The sequence below is a fragment of the Dermacentor albipictus genome, chromosome 8, assembly GCF_038994185.2.
Source record: "Dermacentor albipictus isolate Rhodes 1998 colony chromosome 8, USDA_Dalb.pri_finalv2, whole genome shotgun sequence".
Classification (NCBI taxonomy): domain Eukaryota; kingdom Metazoa; phylum Arthropoda; class Arachnida; order Ixodida; family Ixodidae; genus Dermacentor; species Dermacentor albipictus.
Window position 1 is genome coordinate 1,513,193 of NC_091828.1, and position 20,997 is coordinate 1,534,189.

General features: G+C 47.2%; 1 protein-coding gene across 3 annotated transcripts in view; it reads right to left on the minus strand.

Annotated features, from left to right (window-relative positions):
* The window catches only part of LOC135911568 (zinc finger protein 235-like), an 89,817-nt gene that overhangs the window by 14,703 nt on the left and 54,117 nt on the right, over positions 1 to 20,997 (minus strand). For all 3 annotated transcript variants that reach the window (XM_065443896.2, XM_065443894.2, XM_065443895.2), the window contains one exon: positions 4,772 to 5,410. In XM_065443896.2, the coding sequence (XP_065299968.2) occupies positions 4,772 to 5,410 (639 nt within the window). The remainder of the gene's footprint in view (positions 1 to 4,771; positions 5,411 to 20,997) is intronic.

Below are 20,997 nucleotides of genomic sequence, written 5' to 3' on the forward strand. Positions count from 1 at the left end.
ACAAAGCACAACGTCATGTCGCTCCAGACGAGGCTGCAAATTTTGCAATGTTCAAAGTTTGAGCTCACACAGGAGTGCTGCGATCGTGATGGCTGCAACCAAGGGCTTCGCCGATAAACGAAAAGGATGGGCTTTGTGTAACAGAGTAATACCTCCCATGATAGTGAAACCAACACGGTGGAAGCCACCAACGTTACCGAGCTCTGGGAGCATGTCACTACTGATGATGAAAGAGGTGGTGCTTCGATGGAAGAGTTTCTGAGAGCAGACAGTACTGCCTCGTAATGCGAAGAGAGCTCTGATGGGGCAATTGTCACGACAGACGGTGGCATTGCGCAACAGAGGCGATGAGGTTGACAATGACCCGTCTTTGACACCGACCCCGATGTTGACACAAAGTACACTGTTGTCGATCAAGTTGATTGATTTCATGCATGCTAAATTACCGCTGTTAGCGTTCGCGCAGCAGCTGGACACGTTGTATGCCATGGTTGCGAACCTGAAACTCTTGCGAAAGCAAGTGCAGATTTTGACATGCTGTCTAGAGGTATAAATAAACGTTTCATTTTTCCATCTAAAATACAGGTCTCCTTTACAGCGCAAATGGCAAATTTGGTTTCAGAGCTACAAAGGCATGTTCAGCAGCTTTTTTGTACAGTAGCCCAGATACAGCAATGATCGGTTAAAACGATTGGCTTTTTGGTTCTTCTTGATATTGTTATCATGGACTACACTGTACTTCGACAAGTCTGATGCAGAGTCTCACGAAAGTGATCTCCAAAGGTGATTGCTCGAGAGTACTGCGTGCTGGGTATCTGAGGCCAATAAAGTGCAAATTTCATTATGCATTACAGTGGAATCTCGATAAATGGAACAGCCTCCTCATGACTGGTTGGTTTTATATTCATCCAATGCTAAAAAACGTTCGTTAAACTGTACCATGGTTATTGTGACTTCCAGATAAACAAAACTATGAGAATCAACGGAAACAAAACAGGCCATTTCAGCCACATAACGATATGCGTTAGCAACACTGCGGGAAGCAAGTGTTCTACACATTTTCTTCCGCTGCTGTGGCTGACCCTTCGTATTTATGCTGAAGTCATGCTCGAGGTTGGCTCTAGTGCTTCTTGTCAGTAAGCTTCCCAAACGTTTACGATGGTGACACAAAAATAGCGCCCACAATGCGATCACACTAGAGACAAAGCTGAAAGTCACAAATGAATTCGAGCATAGTGCCATAACAAAAACGGCACTTGTTGCAAAGCAGGGCATCCCAAAGAGCACCCTCACCAGGATCTTTCAAGAAAATAAACTGCGGGACACCTCTGCCAGTTTTGTTATGCAAAGAAATAGACTGCAGTTGGCGAACCATGAGGCTCTCGCACAGTACTTGGCGAGTACTGTGCGAGTGTACATACTGAAGCTTTGAACGAAGTACGGTGGTATATGTAAGAAGCTTGGTATCAGTATTAGCCTGACGAAGCGTACAATGAATGAGGCCAAGAGATTTACATGCAGTGGAAACAATACAACCCACATGATTATGCCAAGACAAAGTCTGAGAAAGATGAAGACCTAGATGTTTAAATGATTCTGCAGTTTTTAGAGCTTCGCCATTAAGAAAGTATGTGTGCTTCGTAATTTCACTGCAAGTAGTAAATCTCCTAAGTTTAGTTTTTGAGGTATTTACGCTCATTTGCCAGTCTGAGCACCACCTTTCAATCCTGTTGAAGACATTTTGTAATTTAACACAGTCAGCCTTACATGTTAACAGCAGATACAAAACGCAGTTGTCAGCATATAACCGGATTTCCGAGTCTATACCCTGATGAATGTCATTTATATAAATTAAAAATAGAGTGGATCCCAAAACGGAATCTCGGGGCACACCGGAATGAGCAGGTTGAAATGACAAATGGACATTATTAATTACAACGGCTTGTTGTCTGTTACTTAAATATTGTTTTAAATTTTACAGTTTATTACTTTTTCGTCAACTTTAATCAGCTTCATTTCATATATCAGGCGGTTATGAGCCACACTGTCAAAGGCATTAGCAAAAATTATAAATATGGTGTCAGTTTGTGTAAGTTCGTGAAGGTTGAGGTGAATGGTACTGAGGTAGGGCCCAGAGCGAGAACCCTCTTATCAGCATTCAAGCAAAGGCCGAAGGATCTGTCTGGGCATCCAAGGCCTGCATCGACAGATGGGCAGCAAGATTTAAAGACCACAATGGCATTGTCTTTTGTGCCGTGTCCAGGGAAGTGCTGCTGCCAATGTGACTGCGTGCCAAGAAAGGCAAGCACAATGGGTGCCGCAAATCCTGCGAGAGTTCAGTCCAGATGACATCTGCAGCGCCGATGAAGCTGCTATTTTTTTTTACTTCTTTCATCTAAAACCTGTTTTTTTTTTTAAACAGAGAAATGCACTGGCGAAAAGCTCAGTAAGGAGCGAGTGACTGTTCGGTCGGACGCAAATATGACAGGTATGGACAAAATCAAGCTGCTGGTAATGGCAAGCCAAAACATCCTCACTGTTTCAAGAATGCCACCCCCATGCCTGTGTTGTATGCATATAACCACAAGCCCTATGAATTCATCGCAAGGACATGTGGTTGTCAAGAGAAAAGAAATAGGTAATATTTTTGAGGGCATTTGCCCAGTACATGGTGTTGTGCCAAGACTGAAATTTATACAGCTAGAATTCCTGCCAGCCAACACCACAAAGCTTCTTCAACCCATGGACCAGAGTGTAATTTAGGCATTTAAGAGACGTACCCACAAAAGCCTGTTGCAGGGAATGTTGCTCTTCGTGGAAAAGGCAAAGGAGTGCAAAGCTGTTCTTCGTGTAGTGTACTTTTGCAACGACACATAGAAACAAGCCAGTGCGAGCGCAACAGCCAACTGCCTCAGGCATGCAGGACATACGTGATGGGGACAGAAAAAGACCTGCTCAGCATCGGCGCAGAAAGAGGTATCTCATTCTATTTTAATGAGTATGTTCACATCGATACTGATGTTGCAACCTGCACGGAAAACATCGTGTAAAACATTGCCGAACTTGCTCAAGACAACAGTGAAGACAAAGCGGAAGAACCAGAGGATCAAGTGTTAGCTGAGTCTGTCATTGTGACTGCACAGCAAGCAGAGTTGGCACTGGAAGCACTCGGGAATTTTCCCCAACAGGAGAAAGATTCAAAAGGTTATCTGCAGAATCTTTCAGAGGTTGGCAACTTCATTAAAGAAAAGCGGCTGTAACAGATGAAGCAACCAATGCTGCAGTCATTCTTCACAGTTTAATATGTAGCCAGTGTGTGACTACAAAACATCTTTTTAAGTTGGTATGTTCATTGTGCTTTTTTTTGGTCATATTGCTGTGATTGATGTGCTAGTCAGTGGCTATCACAGTAGCCACTTTGATAACAGTTAGCAACTGACCAGTATATGAAACTATCAGTGCTATATGAGTCAGTGGCTAACTAACTTTCAGTTTTTTTTTAATACTATGCAACAGCTCTGTGCTGTACAATTGATTTCTGCTATTAGTTGCCCCTAAAAAAAGAAAAGACACTTTGTGTACCCTTCAGCTCTGTCTCTCCAAAAACGGAACTCCTGATATGTAAAGTACATAAAGCATAGAGCATAAAGTTCCTGCACACCTTAGTTAACTCTCCATGCTGTACCCGCTTAGATAAATGCTTTAGATTTGCTGAACCTTCCCGCACCCATAGCTGTCACAACCTAAATCTTTAGCCACTGCAATCTAGAACTGACATGTATAAACATGGTTTTTCCCCCTCAACAATAGAGTGTTGGAATGCATTGCCCGGAAATGTTCATTCATTGCCCCTGACCAACTTGTCTGCAATTGACATATGATGTAATCGCCACTCCTGCTATAGCCCAAGATAGGCTGCAGTATGTGAAAATAAACAAATAAATAAATATATAAATAAACAGGAACAATTTCCCTGGTCCCTGGAGGTTATATAGAGACCACTGTACTTTCATAATGAAAGCTCCTTTTAAAGAATTCCCAGTGTGTGAAGGTACATTCTGCACATTTCGTTTATTCTGATTGTAAACACTGGAGAATTGTTATAGTATTTTTCTTTAATTAATAAAGGGAATTCATGTGCACTATTATTTTTTTACTTTTAAGCCCGAAAAAATCGGGTGCACATTAAGAGTCGGTGACCCATTAGAATCAGGTAAATATGGTGGGTGTAGAAATATAATAACTAGCTTACACAAAAATAGAAAGCCTGCCATTTTTTACAATTCATAATAAAAATGTGTGGGCTAATAAGATACATGAAACACCTAGGCAAATCTGCAGCTTATAGTACATATAATGCTCATACTTGCTTCCGCGAAAGTCGCATATTCAAGGCTCCACTGTGCTACAAATGTCTTTGGCATATCCTAGATTAGGCTAGAACATCAAGAGAAGTGACTTTGCAGTTTCACATTCAAGAACATACGGTGACATTTGCGCTACCTGATGTAGCAGAACATAATGCAGCATGCTGCACAGCTGTGTAGTCTCCCAATCCTGAGTTAAGTTCTACATGGCTGTTTCGGTGGTATAGCGATTTGTTTCCTTATGTCTTTTCTTAAAGTGCTGAGTTCGCCTGAAGGACATGGAACAGACAGTGCAGTGGTGTGGTCAGTAATCTGTATTTATGTACTGGTAACCAGCTACTGCTTCATGCTAGACTTATGCAAGAAGCTTTGAGAGTCTGAAGGGCACTGAAACGGAATCTTACCTGTGTGGGTGCAGAGGTGTTCCTTCAGCTTGGAGCTCTGTTGGAAGTTCTGAGGGCAAAGTGGGCATTGAAATGACTTCTCGCCTGTGTGGGTGCGCAGGTGTCGATTCATGTTATACTTGCACGAGAAGCTCCGAGGGCATGAAGGGCACTGAAATCGCTTCTCGCCTGCATGGCTGCGTAGATGTTCCTTCAGCTTGGACGGTTGTGTGAAGCTCTGAGGGCATGAAGGGCAGTGAAATGACTTCTGGCCCAAGTGGGTTTGCAAGTGCTTGTTCAGTTTGTACCTTTGCGAGAAGCTCTCGGGGCATGACGGGCACTTAAATGGCTTCTCACCTGTGTGGATGGGTACATGTCTCCGCAAGCTGAGCCTATGTGAGAAGCTCCGAGGGCACGAAGGGCACTGAAATGGCTTCTCGCCTGTGTGGGTACGCAGGTGTATCTTCAGCTTGTACCTTACTGAGAATCTCCTGGGGCACAAATCACATTTAAACGGACGTTCACCAGTATGGACCCTGGTGTGTAATTTCAGCAGATAACCCTCATCAGTCTCATAGTTACAGAGGTGACAGCGGTAGCGGAGTCTCTGATATGAGTTGTCACCCTTGGCTGTTGACGTAGATATAGAAGGCCTTGATGCTGCACAAATAACAAAAATGGAATTATTATAACATGTGAAAGAATAACATAGGTACTTAAGCTAATGATGAACTCCCTTTTGATTTCTTTCTTTTTTCTTTTCCTTTCTTTTTATTGGAGAGGTCTTGAGAGAGATTTCAGGATGGAACAACACAGGGCTGGTTGAAATTTCCGATTTACCGTATTTTCCAGTGTATAAGACGCATTCTCTTTCTTGAAATTTTTTACAGTGAGTCTTATACAACTTACACATGGAATTTACCAAAGGTGGCAGGTGTTACAAAACAGTATTGAGAGCACGCCTACTTGCGAACGCATGTCTATGCATGCACAGACAGTGCGAAATAGGATGTATGCTGCGAAACGCGGCATGATTTCAACTCTTCCTCCATTATATTGCCGATGATGTGAGACCGCTCAAGCATCTCGCCTTCTGAACATTTGTTTTGGCCCCCACGTCACTGAGGAGGCATTGTTCAAATGCCAGCCCACCACGAGAGATAACGAAAGCACAACTAAACGTTCAAAGAGAGAGATGCTTGCCCGATATCGCCCCTAGCTCACCTTTGATATCTGCTGCCTAATGTTTTGGGTAGCCAAAATCTCGGTACATTGGCAGTGCGTAGTAGCTGAGCACATCAGATTCAAGTACTGCATTTCACGATGAGGATAAGTACCTGCGAATCCATGATGCATGAAACGCTTGTGTTTTATACAAAGGCACAAACTATGCAAGAGGGCGTATTGTACATCGGAAAATATGGTGCCTAAAACGTTTTTATTTGAAGCTTGGTGACCCTGCTCGCAAATCTACCTGTTTTCACCGAGAAAAAACTTTTTTTTTATTGGTATGAAATAATACAGTGAGAGAACATAGACTGTTTGAGGATTATCAAAGTTTTCAACAAACCGTAGAGAACCGTGTCAAAAAGCTTCGACCCAGCTTGCTCTCACATCCTCGACAACCATTTAGTGGCCAGATGTGATATGTACAAAACTTCACTAATGAATCACTGGCACCAGAACAAATTTATCTCATGAGACTTCATCAATAGGTTTCTCCTTGTTGACAGCATGTAGAACTTTGGTGATGTCTTCGTAAGTTCAGATTGAAAAGAGTTGGCGAGGACATACATGGCCTCTATAAGCGACATCTCACCGTTTATTTGTGAAAACTACCCGCAGAACTGGGCTTTACTAATAGTAATCTTTATAGGCTGAACAAATCAGTGCAACATCTTGAGTTGGAGTTTTGCACAAAAGAAAACAACTAGACACCCTGTGATCTGCCATCGCACACTTCTGGCAAATGCTTGCCAGAACGATCAAGAAGTAGCAAAAACAAACCTCTCTTGTTGCGAAGAGTAATACAAATTTGCATGCTAAAGCATAAACGTGTATACTAAAAACTAAATACCTCTGTGAAAAGGGAGGTAGTGTGCACATTGTTAAATTCCAGTTACTTAGTTTTTATGAAGGCACAGTTGATGGATAAGCACTTATAACTTTGTTGCACCTTCAAGTAAAGGACTACCACACTAACATGACTGAAGCAATGCACTGCAACCTTCAACAAAGCCAGTCACAGCTATGCCCTAGCATGTTGCAACACCTTGTTAAAACATGCTGGATACTCCTGTAAACTCTTGCAATGTTTATGCTCAAATACACAGGCACGTAGCGTTAGCACTTTGCGACATACAATGCAACCAAACTTATCTGGAATGTTCACAGACAAGCGGAATGGCTTCTATTCGACATTGTTTTAAATACCATCTGTGCCTTATCTCAAACATTTGTCTGCTATAAATCCAAGTGCAGCCGAGAGTGGGTGGCAGTCTACTCTTTGACCACCGCTGCCAAATCGTTCCATTTCTATGCCGGTGAAAGCCAACCTAACCAGACTCGTTCCAGTGCTACGCCACAGTTTGCCAATCTTTTGTCACCTGCGCTGTCACCACTATGCAACATCTGGTGAAGGTGCTACCCAAATGGCCACAGGCCAGATTGGCAACCTCGTGACGAGGCTCGAAGCAATCACCGTCTTCCAGGGCTACCGCCGAAGTGCGAAACTGGGGCTGTATTCTGAAACAATCCACCTCGCCGATATTCATGTTCAATAAAACAACCAGCTGCTTGCTGGTGACGACAGCATGCACTGCCAATCTGCACTCTCAAATGCTTTACAATGCACAAGAGAGCGCACCGTGCGAGTGTAGAGCGTCTCGAGTGTGTTGTTTTTTAGTGTAATGGCCGCAGTAAGGGTCCTGTGCACTGATTACGGTTGGCTATGGCCGCTTTAGGTAAATGGAAGTGCGAAATTTTTTATTTTAATGAGTAATTTGTGCTACAACTTATGTGGTTGCGGAACACATTTTTGATGATATTATCAAGTGACACTGTGAGTCAGGTATCATGCACCGCCAGAGTGGCATTGTCCAAACCTGTCTCTGCTACACTTCACCACCAACCGGTCACTACCAACCACGCGAGCAACGTGTTGTTCATGGTGCCGCTGCCAGCTGTTCCAACGCACTCAATGCAATAGACAACACAACGCAATAGCCGATCAACAGTCAACAAATATTGCTGCGCAAAACTATGTGCAAACTGCTATCAAAATACAGTCGCCGACCGATAAATCGAACACCAATAATCTGGACATGCTTGGTAATTCGGACAGCCTTGGAGTACCGTCACTGGCCCCTTAGACTTAATTTAATGTATAACGACGACCGATATTTCAGACAGCCACTAGCTCTACATTCGGTTATCCGGACTCCGTCTGTAATGTAGCGTATGCCAACACTGCCGCCGTTATCTCCTCTGGTAACTTCGACAATACATCAAGTATGGCCTCAGAGATTACACACTAGATGGTAATCTCTGAGGCCTTGCCATGGTTGCCACTTTACGCCTCTGAGATTTAACTGCAACTGCCAATCTTGGAGGTTTTGCCTGAATTGTGAGGTCACATCGACATCGTGGTCATCACATTTTTTACCGGCACCCCCACGCATGACCCGCTATCGCCATTCTGTTTGTTGAGTTTGCCTTGCAGACAGCATTCTGCCATGCTGTGCTTGTTTTTTTAGTTTGCGTTCCAGACAGCGCTCTGCTGACTCAAAGAAGTCTTTCTCGTGAAGTTATTGATAAGCCACGTAAAATGGCTCCAACAGCCCTCGCAGTGTGAATGAGCCCGGATCCGCAACTCAAGAGGCTGAACTGCCGTCTACCACGAGCTCAAATGTGTGCCAATTCTTGCCGCCGTTACATTTGAAGGCTTTGCAGACGACGACAGCGCAATTTCGTTGTGTGCCGAACTGAACGATGACAAAATAATTGAGCAAGTTCTCCCACCGTGCAACTCTGACTCAGATCATGGTGTGCCGTGTGCTCCGAGCCTTCCGCATGCGGATCTGGCCTCTGCAGTCCTTGCATCGTCGTACAGCGAAACTTAAAACTGGGAGAAATACAGGCTGATTTCGTTGCACATAAATGGAAGTGTGTGCAGCAATGCATCAACCATTTGTTCGTTGCACAGAGACCTTAAAACGTAAATAAAGTGATCTTTTTTTGGATACATTAGTATTTTCGCACATTCAATAGTTTGGACGTATTTATGTTCCCCGTGGAGTCTGAATTATCGGTCATCGACTGTATCTACTATAAACTACCAACGCTCTTGTCTCTATTACACTACACCACCAACCAACCGCGAAAAGGCGCGTTCATTTACTCAATATACGTTGGGAGCACCCTACAACACTGTGACATCAAATTGTCATAGGCCGGAGCTACTAGATGGTGCTATTTATTTTCAAATTTTGCTAAAACAGGCAATAAATGCGTGACGTTGGCGGAGGCATGGCCAATGCGATAGTATCACTGAAGTAGATCGTTTCAGAATACGGCCCCTGTATTGGAGCATACTTGACAGTGCAAAGAAGATTTGACGGCCATTATGACCTTGCCAGGGGCATTCCCCCCCTCATCCTGCAGCAGCCTTGGGTATCTGCAACCTTTAACAGCTCGCCTGGAGAAGACCCAGAAGAATGGCTCGATAAATTCGAGCGTATGGCTACATTCATCATGTGGGAGGATGACATGAAGCTCCATTATGTTATCTTTATCCTCGATGGCCCTGCAAAAACATGGTATAAAAGCCCACGAAGCCTCGTCGGCAACGTTGAATCTTTTTAAGACTGAGTTCCCAAAGACATTTACCAATATATTGTGCAACAAAAGGGCTGAGGTTTTACTGCAGTCAAGGGTCCAAAAGCCAAATGAAACTTTGATCATGTATGTAGAAGAGATGAAGCTCTTATTCAGGCAAGCGTACCCAAAAATTACAGAAGAAAATAAAATAGAACTTCTAATACAAAACATAAAGAGTCCCTTTTCACTGACTACCCGCAAGCCACCGAAAACTGTCACCGAATTCACACATAAAGCATCGATTATTGCAAGGAGCTTAGATGTGCGGGCTCACCCATACAACCGCATAGTGCATGTCTCCACTATCGACCTGCCGGTATTACCATTTCCTTTTCATTTATGCTGCAGCCAAGCATGAGCTGCACCACCTTTCCCCGACAAGGGTGCACATGTTTGACTTGCAAGAGAGAAATTAGGGGACTGCACCTAGGTGATATGGAAGAGTACAGGCTTTGCTCCATTCGTCCCTAGTCGGTGGCAATGTCCACTGCCCGAGAGCCAGCGCTTTACTCCCGTACAGGATCATAGCGGCCCATACAGAGTCCGTAATGGGGAAGCATACAAATGAACAGGCTAGCTTAGCAGGACTCTTTGAGGAACTATCAGAAATTGTTTGGGATATCATTACCCTTAGTGAGATTAGAAGAACTGGTGAAGCCTATACACTGCTGACTAACGGCCATGTCCAAAACTATAGAGGTATCCCCGACAAGAAGCAATACGAGGTAGGATTCCTAATCCATAAGGACATAGCGGGCAACACTAATGAATTCTACAGCATTAATGACAGGGTAGCAGTACAGTAAACCTCGTTAAACCGTACCCGCTTAAACAGTAGTTTTGTTTTAAAAGTAGCAAAGTCAAATCTCCAACTCAGCGGCCATTAAACATAATGTGTTTTGTATCCGCATAAACCGTACCAGGTTATTGCGTACGTGTCAGTTAACACATACTGTTTCCACTTTTCGTCGCGCAAACAAGGCGGTGGGTCATCTCCATCGGGTGGCCGTGAAGTTTACACGTGAAGTCACATCAACATCAACATCATTTTGGCGCCGTGCTAGAGAGCGTTGTGGCATCGGGCAAACGAGGACTCGCATCATGCCGAAGCTAGGATAAGCAAGACGCCGGGTGCTGAGCATAGAAGAAAAATTAGACATTGTTCGTGCTATTGAAAGTGACACTAAGTCGGCGCTGGCATGCGACAGGGATCTGCTGTTGACTACGGTGTGTGGCATTTGTAATGCAAAGAAGTTGCTCGGCAACGCTGCTGCAACCACGAAGAGCTGTCGGCTACAAGGTTCGACTTTTCGCCATTGTTGCCTCCGTTGTTGCTGAAGTGTCAACTAGCGACAGTGATGAGGACGACACGGAAAACGACAACACGGCCGTTCGAAGCCCGACAGTAACAGAAGTTGAACGTAACATCAGCCTCATGAATACAATCGTCACAATGAGAACAGCGCCGCACAATGAAAAAGGCGCCCTGCGACTTCAGCAGCCCTACCGCATGCGTGCACGAAAAATACGTAACGCAAACGAGGAATCTTCCATGTGAGTGCTTGGTGAGAAGAGGGGGCTGGCTGAAAACCTGGCACACAGCTTCAGTAAGTTTAAGGCCGCTGTCGTCGCTGCTAGGCCACTGCGGCATCAAATGAAAATAACACTTTTGTTGCGCGAAGTGAATAAATATTGCATATTTATTTTCGCTTTCATCACACTCTCTCCGAGTTCCGTGTTCTGTTTTTGACAGGTAAGTAGGCACAATTTCGTGCTATTTTTGTTAAAAAGTGCTACCATTTAGTATGCACTTTTTCCTAGCTCTGGCCAACTACGGTTTAACGAGGTTTCACTGTAGTCATAATCAAATGTAATGAGAGATATATATTAAAGGTAGCACAAGCCTACACTCCAACATCCAGTCACAATGATGATGAAGTAGATCAGTTTTATGAAGATTTTAAATTAGCAATGAGAAAAGTGCAAACTCGGTATACTGTAGTAATGGGCGACTTCAATGCAGAAGTGGGAAAAAAAGCAAGCTGGTGAACAAGCATTTGGCAACTATAATGCGTTGATTCTAGGAACGCTAGAGAGATGCTGGTAGAATTCGCAGAAAGGAATAAGCTGCGAACAATGGACACCTTTTCAGGAAGCGTAGCAACAGAAAGTGGACCTGGAAAAGCCCTAACGGTGAAAAAAGAAATTAAACTGATTTCATATTTTCTGCCAATCCCAGCGTAGTACAGCATGTAGATGTGATTAATAAGGTAAAGTGCAGCGATCATAGGTTCTAACGAGGGCTAGGATTCACCTCAATTTGAAGAGAGAAAGTGTAAAATTGGTCAAAAAGAAACAGGTCAACCTAGAGGCAATAAGGGTAAAAGCAGACAAATTTAGGCTGATACTTGCAAATAAATATGCAGCCTTAGAACAGAGAAATGAAGATGACATAGAGATAATGAACAAAACCGTAACTAAGCTGGCTTCAGAGGCAGCAACTGAAGTGGGGGGCAAGGCACCAAGGCAACCAGTAGGCAAGCTCTCCCAAGTAACAAAGGACCTAATAAAGAAACAACAAAGAATGAAAGTGTCCAACTCAAGAGATAAGGTAGAATTTGAGGAACTGTCAAAACTGATCAACAAGGTGAAAATAAGTGATATTCGCAACTATAACATGAGAAAGACTGAAGAAGCCGTAAAAAATGAATGCAGCCTGAAATCGGCAAGAAAGAAACTTGGCATAGGACAGACCAAGATGTATGCACTGAAAGATAAGCAGGGTAATATCATCAGCAATCTCAAAGATATAGTAAAAGAAGGAGAAGAATTCTATACTGACCTGTACAGTACCCAGAGGAGTCGGGATACCTCCGTTAGAAACAGTAATGAATAGGATACAGAAACTCCTCCTATAACTAGTGATAAGGTCAGAAGAGCCTTGCAAGACATGAAACGAGGAAGAACGGCAGGAGAAGATGGAATAACAGTCAATTTATTCAAAGATGGAGGAGACATAATGCTTGGGAAAACTGGCGGCTCTTTATACGAAGTGTCTATCAACTGCAAGGGTCCCAGAAAACTGGAAGAATGCAAACATAATACTAATCCACAAGATGGGAGACGTTAAAGAATTGAAAAATTATAGGCCCATTAGCTTACTCCCACAGTATGATATAAAATATTCACCAAGGTAATTTGCAATAGAATAAGGGCAATACTGAACTTTAGCCAACCAAGGGAACACGCTGGCTTCAGGAAGGAGTACTATACAAATGGATCACATCCATGTCATTATTCAGGTAATTGAAAAATCTGCAGAGTACAATCAGCCTCTCTATATGGCTTTCATAAATTCAGTAGAGATACTAGCAATCATAGAGGCATTACGTAATCAAGGAGTACAGATCGCTTACCTAAATATCTTGGAAAATATCTGCTACCTTAATTCTCCACAAGAAAAGTAGGAAGATGCCTATAAAGAAAGGGGTCAGACAAGGAGACACAATTTCTCCCATGCTATTCACTGCATGCTGAGGTATTTGCCGTCGGTCCAGTAAGGACCGACGGCAAATACCTCAGCAACCTTCGGTTTGCTGAGGACATTCTTCTGTTCGGCAATACTGCAGACGAGTTACAGCAAATGATTGAGGGCCTTAACAGAAAGAGTGTAAGAGTGGGGTTGAAGATTAATATGCAGACGCAAAGATACTGATCAATATCTAGGCAGTCAGCCTCTAGAGTCTGTGAAGGAGTACGTTTACCTAGGTCAATTACTCACAGGGGAACCTGATCATGAGAAGGAAATTTACAGAAGAATAAAAATGGGCTGGAGCGCATTCGGCAGACATTGTCAGATCCTGACTGGAAGCTTACCATTATCATTAAACAAAAAGGTGCACAATCATTTCATGTTACCGGTGTTGACACATGGGGCAGAAATATGGAGCTGACATAGAAGCTCGAAATCAAGTTAAGAACTGCGCAGCAAGCAATGGAATGAAGAATCCTAGGCATAATGTTAAGAGACAGAAAGAGAGCAGTTTGGATCAGAGAGCAAACGGGTATAGCTGACATTGTAATTGACATTAAGAGAAAAAAATGGAGCTGGGCAGGTCAGGTAATGCCCAGGTTAGATAACTGTTGGACCATTAAAGTTACAGAATGGATACTGACACGTGTACTTATCTTAATCGGGCGACCACGTTTCGCCGCTTAACTGTTATCGCACAGCGCGGGACGCGCCTGCATGCATCCGACGTTTCTGGAAAGTTATCGATGCTTCTACCCGGCTGTCTGCTGTCGCTGAACCTTGTGTTATCTGGTTTTATCGCGTAACGCGAATGGTGTAGAACTTTGTGGAAGGCACGCGTGTCCGAACGATTAGTCTGGAACTTTCGACGAGTGCTCTATAAAAGCCGACGCGCTTGACCCGCTGATCAGATTTTCGACGATCGCCGACCGTGTTCGCCGCTATCGTTGTGCTATAAGTGTAGCCTGTTTTGTGGGCACAGGTTCGCCCAATAAAAGTTAGTTTTGTCTATCACAGTATTGTTACTGTGTTCTTAACGTCACCACCACGTGACATCTGGTGGAGGTGCTTTGCGTTCATGCACCGGACGCCCCCGCAAAGCCGTGACCCAAGCCCTCACTCGGACGACACCAACGTCGACAAGAACCAGCGAGGTAGCCGCAGGCTGCAAGGACTGCCCCCGGAACACGGACTTTTGCCCGAGACGACTAGAAGGATGGCCACCAAGTCCACCCCAATGGCAGCACCAGCGTCACCCGTCGTGCTGCAGCAGCCCAGGGAGCCTCCGACGTTCCACGGTTCAACTTTCGAGGACCCGGAAAGCTGGCTTGAGACGTACGAAAGAGTCGCTACCTTTAACAACTGGAACAGCGACGACAAACTGCGATATGTGTTCTTCGCTTTGGAAGACGCGGCCAGGACGTGGTTCGAAAACCGAGAAGCCACCTTAACAACCTGGGAACTTTTCCGAAGCGGCTTCCTGAAGACATTCGCAAGCGTCGTACGCCGAGAACGAGCCCAAGCGCTACTAGAAACCCGGGTGCAGCTACCTAATGAGACGACCGCGATCTACACGGAAGAAATGCGCCGTCTCTTCCGCCACGCCGACCCTGAAATGCCCGAGGAGAAGAAAGTCCGCCTGCTGATGCGTGGTGTGAAGGAGGAACTTTTTGCCGGAATGGTACGAAGCCCACCGAAGACCGTCGACGAGTTTCTTCACGAGGCCACCAGCATCGAGAAGACACTCGAGATGCGAAACCGGCAATTCGACCGCCGCACGGCCTCGACAAACTACGCCAGAGTTCAGTCACTGGCCGCCGACGACCTACGCGAGACTATCCGAGCTGTCGTGCGGGAGGAGCTACAAAAGCTGTTCCCATCATCACAGCCTCATGTGACTTCGATTGCCGACGCCGTGCGTGAGGAGCTCCAACAACAACTTGGAGTAGCCCCTGAATCGCCGCAGCCTGAGCCGCAAGCGATGACCTACGCCGCCGTCGCACGCCGTCAAGGACCCCCTCCGCGACCGCGCCAGGGCCCTGTCACGCCACAGTTTCGTCGTCCGCCGCCGCCGCCGCCAGCACGACCACCCGTCGCCCAGCGCACCTACGCGAGGAAGACGGACATCTGGCGTGCTCCTGACCACCGCCCGCTCTGCTACCACTGCGGAGAAGCGGGTCACGTCTACCGACGATGTCCGTACCGGGAGATGGGACTGCGAGGTTTCGCCGCCAACGCGCCGCGTCCACAGCTTGGCGAGCGCCCACGTGACATCGCCGATTACCTCGCCGCTACTCAGTGGAGCCCTCGACGGCCGTCCCGTTCGCCATCACCAGGCCGCTACCTGTCGCCGCAGCGCCGACTATACACTGGCCCAGCCCGGGGCCGGTCAGCGAGCCCATATCCGGAAAACTAAAAGCAGCAACCGATGGAGGTGCGGTTGCTGTTCGTCGAACTGACGAAGATCCTCCGCCGCCGACGAAGACGACGACGAAACGATCTCGACGACATAACAACGACACGCCGCCGTCCCGACGAAGTCAGGAAGGCAAGACTACACCGACGAACGACGACTTGACGACGCGACGTTCCAACTTCAGTTCAACACGACGCAGCCGTGATCCGACGCCAAGACCCAACTGCAACGCCAGACAAAGAACCACCGACCTCGACGTACTTCTCGACGGCTACGCAGTCACTGCCTTAGTCGACACAGGGGCCGATTACTCCGTAATGAGTGGACACATCGCCGCCCAGTTGAAGAAGGTTAAGACTGCATGGGAGGGCCCCCAAATTCGTACCGCTGGAGGACACCTGATTACGCCGACAGGGATCTGCACGGCAAGAATTACCGTCCATGACCGGACTTACCCTGCCACCTTCGTTGTCCTCCAACAGTGTTCACGAGACGTCATTCTCGGCATGGACTTCTTGAATCAGTATGGCGCAGTCATCGACCTGAAGTCGAAATCGATAACGCTGTCACACGATCAAGCGATACCACCGGAGACCTATCGTAGTCAACACGCCTTGAGTGTGCTCGAAGATCAAGTGAGCATCCCGCCGCGTTCAAGCATTATTATTTCCGTCGGCACTGAAACACCCGCTGACGTCGAAGGCGTCATCGAGGGTGACCAACATTTACTGCTCGACCGTGAAATTTGCGTCGCAAGAGGGATCGCTCGACTCCACGCAGGGCAAGTGGAAGTTATGCTAACCAACTTCAGCCAAGAGTTCAAGCACATCAACAAAGGCACGACAATCGCATACATCGAGGAAATTGTGGAAACCAGCAATGCCTTTGTCCTCTCGGATTCAGCCGTATCTACCCCGATGAGCAATATCCCCGAACCAGACTTCAACGTGAATCCAAGTCTTCCTATGAGTAAGCAGCAACAGATCAGAAGTCTTCTCCGACGATACAAAGACTGCTTTTCGACGTCATCGAGGATTCGACAAACACCAGTTGCAAAGCATCGCATAATAACCGAAGAGAGCGCTCGACCACTCCGCCAGAGCCCTTACCGAGTTTCGACGCGAGAACGTGAAGCTATTAGGCAACAAGTCGACGAAATGCTGCGCGACGACATCATCCAGCCGTCGAAAAGCCCGTGGGCCTCTCCTGTAGTCCTGGTAAAGAAAAAAGGACGGAACCCTGCGCTTCTGCGTCGATTATCGTCGACTGAACAAGATCACGAAGAAGGATGTGTACCCCCTTCCACGGATAGACGACGCATTGGACCGGCTCTGCAACGCTAAATATTTCTCGTCGATGGACCTAAAGTCTGGCTACTGGCAAATAGAAGTCGACGAGAGAGATCGCGAAAAGACTGCCTTCATCACGCCAGACGGCCTGTACGAGTTCAAGGTCATGCCATTCGGACTGTGCTCGGCGCCTGCAACGTTTCAGCGCGTCATGGACACGGTGTTAGCCGGACTGAAGTGGCAGACGTGCCTTGTTTACCTGGATGACGTCGTTGTCTTCGCCGGGAATTTCGACGATCACCTTAGGCGGCTTGCGACCGTGTTAGAAGCCATCAAGTCATCAGGGCTCACTCTGAAGCCGGAAAAGTGCCGTTTCGCTTACGATGAACTTTTGTTCCTAGGCCACGTGATCAGCAAATCAGGAGTACGCCCCGACCCACAGAAGACAGCTGCCATCGCAAAGTTCCCGCAGCCAACCGACAAGAAGGCAGTGCGCAGATTCCTTGGCATGTGTGCCTACTATAGGCGCTTTGTCAAGGACTTTTCACGCATCGCGGAGCCGCTAACACATCTAACCAAATGTGATGTCGCGTTCAAGTGGGAAACGCCTCAGGCCAAGGCATTTCAAGAACTCAAACGACGCATGCAGTCGCCGCCGGTACTTGCGCACTTCGACGAGGACGCCGATACCGAAATCCACACTGACGCCAGTAGCCTAGGCCTCGGTGCCGTCCTAGTCCAGAGGAAAGAAGGACTTGAAAGGGTGATATCGTATGCTAGCCGGTCGCTGTCAAAAGCGGAAAGCAACTATTCCACGACTGAAAAGGAATGCCTCGCCATCATTTGGGCTACAGCTAAATTCCGCCCTTACCTCTATGGCAGGCCATTCAAAGTCGTCAGTGACCATCACGCATTGTGTTGGCTAGCTAACTTAAAGGACCCTTCAGGACGGCTGGCGCGGTGGAGCCTCAGACTACAAGAATACGACGTCACGGTAATATACAAGTCCGGAAGAAAACACTCCGACGCCGACTGCTTATCGCGCGCCCCCATCGATCCCCCGCCGCCAGACGACGAGGACGACGACGCCTTCCTTGGGATAATAAGCGCGGAAGACTTCACTAAACAGCAACAAGCCGACCCGGAGCTAAAAGGTCTCGTCGAGTATTTGGAAGGGAACACCGACGTTGTCCCTAGGGCATTTAAGCGCGCGTTGTCTTCATTCACGCTACAAAACAACCTGCTCGTGAAGAAGAACTTCTCGCCAGTCCGCACCAGCTACCTTCTTGTTGTACCGTCAGCGCTGCGTCCAGAAATACTGCACGCCCTACATGACGATCCGACCGCTGGACACCTCGGTTTTTCCCGGACACTCTCGAGGATACAACAAAAGTATTATTGGCCGCGCCTGACCGCCGACGTCGCCCATTATGTCAGAACATGCCGGGACTGTCAGCGACGTAAGACACCGCCGACAAGGCCAGCCGGATTATTACAGCCAATCAAGCCTCCTTGCCGACCATTCCAGCAGATCGGGATGGACTTGCTGGGACCCTTTCCGACGTCAACAACCGGAAATAAGTGGATCGTCGTGGCGACGGACTACCTCACCCGCTTCGCTGAAACTAAAGCACTGCCGAAAGGTAGCGCAGCCGAAGTGGCGAAATTTTTTGTCGAAAACATCCTGCTTCGACATGGCGCCCCAGAAGTCCTCATCACCGACAGAGGAACGGCTTTTACAGCAGAGCTCACCCAAGCCATTCTGCAGTACAGCCAGACAAGCCACAGGAGGACAACTGCCTACCATCCGCAGACGAATGGTCTCACGGAGCGCCTGAACAAGACGCTTGCCGACATGCTAGCGATGTACGTCGACGTCGAACACAAGACGTGGGACGCGGTCCTGCCGTACGTAACCTTTGCGTACAACACGGCGGTGCAAGAAACAACACAGATCACGCCGTTCAAGTTGGTTTACGGCAGGAACCCGACGACGACGCTCGACGCCATGTTGCCGCACGTCACTGACGAAGAGAATCTTGACGTCGCTACCTATCTACAGCGCGCCGAAGAAGCCCGACAACTCGCCCGCCTACGGATCAAAAACCAGCAGCGTACCGACAGCCGACACTACAACCTCCGACGACGCTTCGTCGAGTACCAGCCCGGCGACCGTGTTTGGGTATGGACCCCGATACGCCGACGAGGACTCAGTGAAAAACTACTCCGACGCTATTTCGGACCCTACAAGGTCATCCGACGTATTGGCGCACTGGACTATGAGGTCGTGCCAGACGGCATTTCGCTATCACAGCGGCGCCGCTCACGACCTGAAATAGTCCACGTTGTGCGACTCAAGCCATACTACCAGCGTTAATGAACTTTGGGGCTTTCCGTGACTGACCTTTGGACTTTGTTTCTTTTCGTTGTTTTGTTACTTATGTTTAATAAGTGTCCTTTTGTGTTTCGCTCTCTTATATTTGTAGCATCGGGACGATGCTTTTTAAGAGGGGGGTATTGACACGTGTACTTATCTTAATCGGGCGACCACGTTTCGCCGCTTAACTGTTATCGCACAGCGCGGGACGCGCCTGCATGCATCCGACGTTTCTGGAAAGTTATCGATGCTTCTACCCGGCTGTCTGCTGTCGCTGAACCTTGTGTTATCTGGTTTTATCGCGTAACGCGAATGGTGTAGAACTTTGTGGAAGGCACGCGTGTCCGAACGATTAGTCTGGAACTTTCGACGAGTGCTCTATAAAAGCCGACGCGCTTGACCCGCTGATCAGATTTTCGACGATCGCCGACCGTGTTCGCCGCTATCGTTGTGCTATAAGTGTAGCCTGTTTTGTGGGCACAGGTTCGCCCAATAAAAGTTAGTTTTGTCTATCACAGTATTGTTACTGTGTTCTTAACGTCACCACCACGTGACAATACCAAGAGTAGGGAAGCGCAGTCGAGGACTGCAGAAGACTAGGTGGGGCGACGAAATTTAGAAATTCGCTGGCGCTAGTTGGAATCGGTTGGCGCAAGGCAGGGGTAATTGGAGATCGCAGGGATAGGCCTTCATCCTGCAGTGGACATAAAATGGGCTGACGATGATGACAAAACAACTAATTCACAGTAACAACATGCCATCACGCATTGGTCTGCGGCAGCTGAAGGGGCATCTGCCTAAGCCCCCATTCCCGCACTTTGCTCCCCTTGGCAGTAACCCTCCATGTCAGACTTCGTGGTAGTGAATCCACTACTGCAGAAGTAGAAGGGTGAATTGATACACTGCAGATTAAAGAAAGGGAAAAAAGAAAAACACAGTTCAAACAGGCATTCGAGCTACAGACGAATCATGAGTGCAGTGGTGTGGTCGCTACACCACGATAGGTGTATGGAGCGAGAGCTTATTCCAGTGTATTTACCAGCAGTCGAATAGTGCAGCTTGGCTAGGGACGAACAAGCAAAAATGTGCTTTTGTCAGTAGTCCACACAGTCCCCACATTTTCACTCACGTGCCCGCACCATACGCAAAACAGAAACACGCATTGACCCGCACACAACATAGGCAAGCACCTGCTGTTTGCGGGAGATATATGACGTTGACTGCAAGGAACTGCACCGGCTGCTGCCATCACTGTCACACCCTCAAGAATCATCGCTCATGGCATCGTCCTTGAAGGAGTTCGAAATGCATTGGGAATTCCTCAGGCAATGGCTTTTGAACAGAAAACCTCAAACTGTGACGTATCCCACCGCAGTATGCAGCGAGAGGCATCCTGTCAACCCACACTGGGAGCGTTATGTGCGGCCCCTGCAACCACAGTCGCCCACCCATATATTTGGAAGCTTCGCCAAGCAAAGCAGACCTCTGAAGGACCCCCGACCAGCAACAACCACTGTCCTTCTACTGCAGTGAGCTCGGCCACATCCTATGATATTGCTCATACAAACACATGGAACATGGTTTTGCCCTCGACGCACCACGACCCAAACAGTGATCCAGCAAAATAAAAGATTGCATGCGCCGCACCAGCTACTCGCCCAGCTGTTCATCGAGGTCACCTTCATTACAAGCACTGCATCACCAAGCCAAAACTATGAAGCAGAACAACTAAACAAAATGTTCCCCAGACCTCAT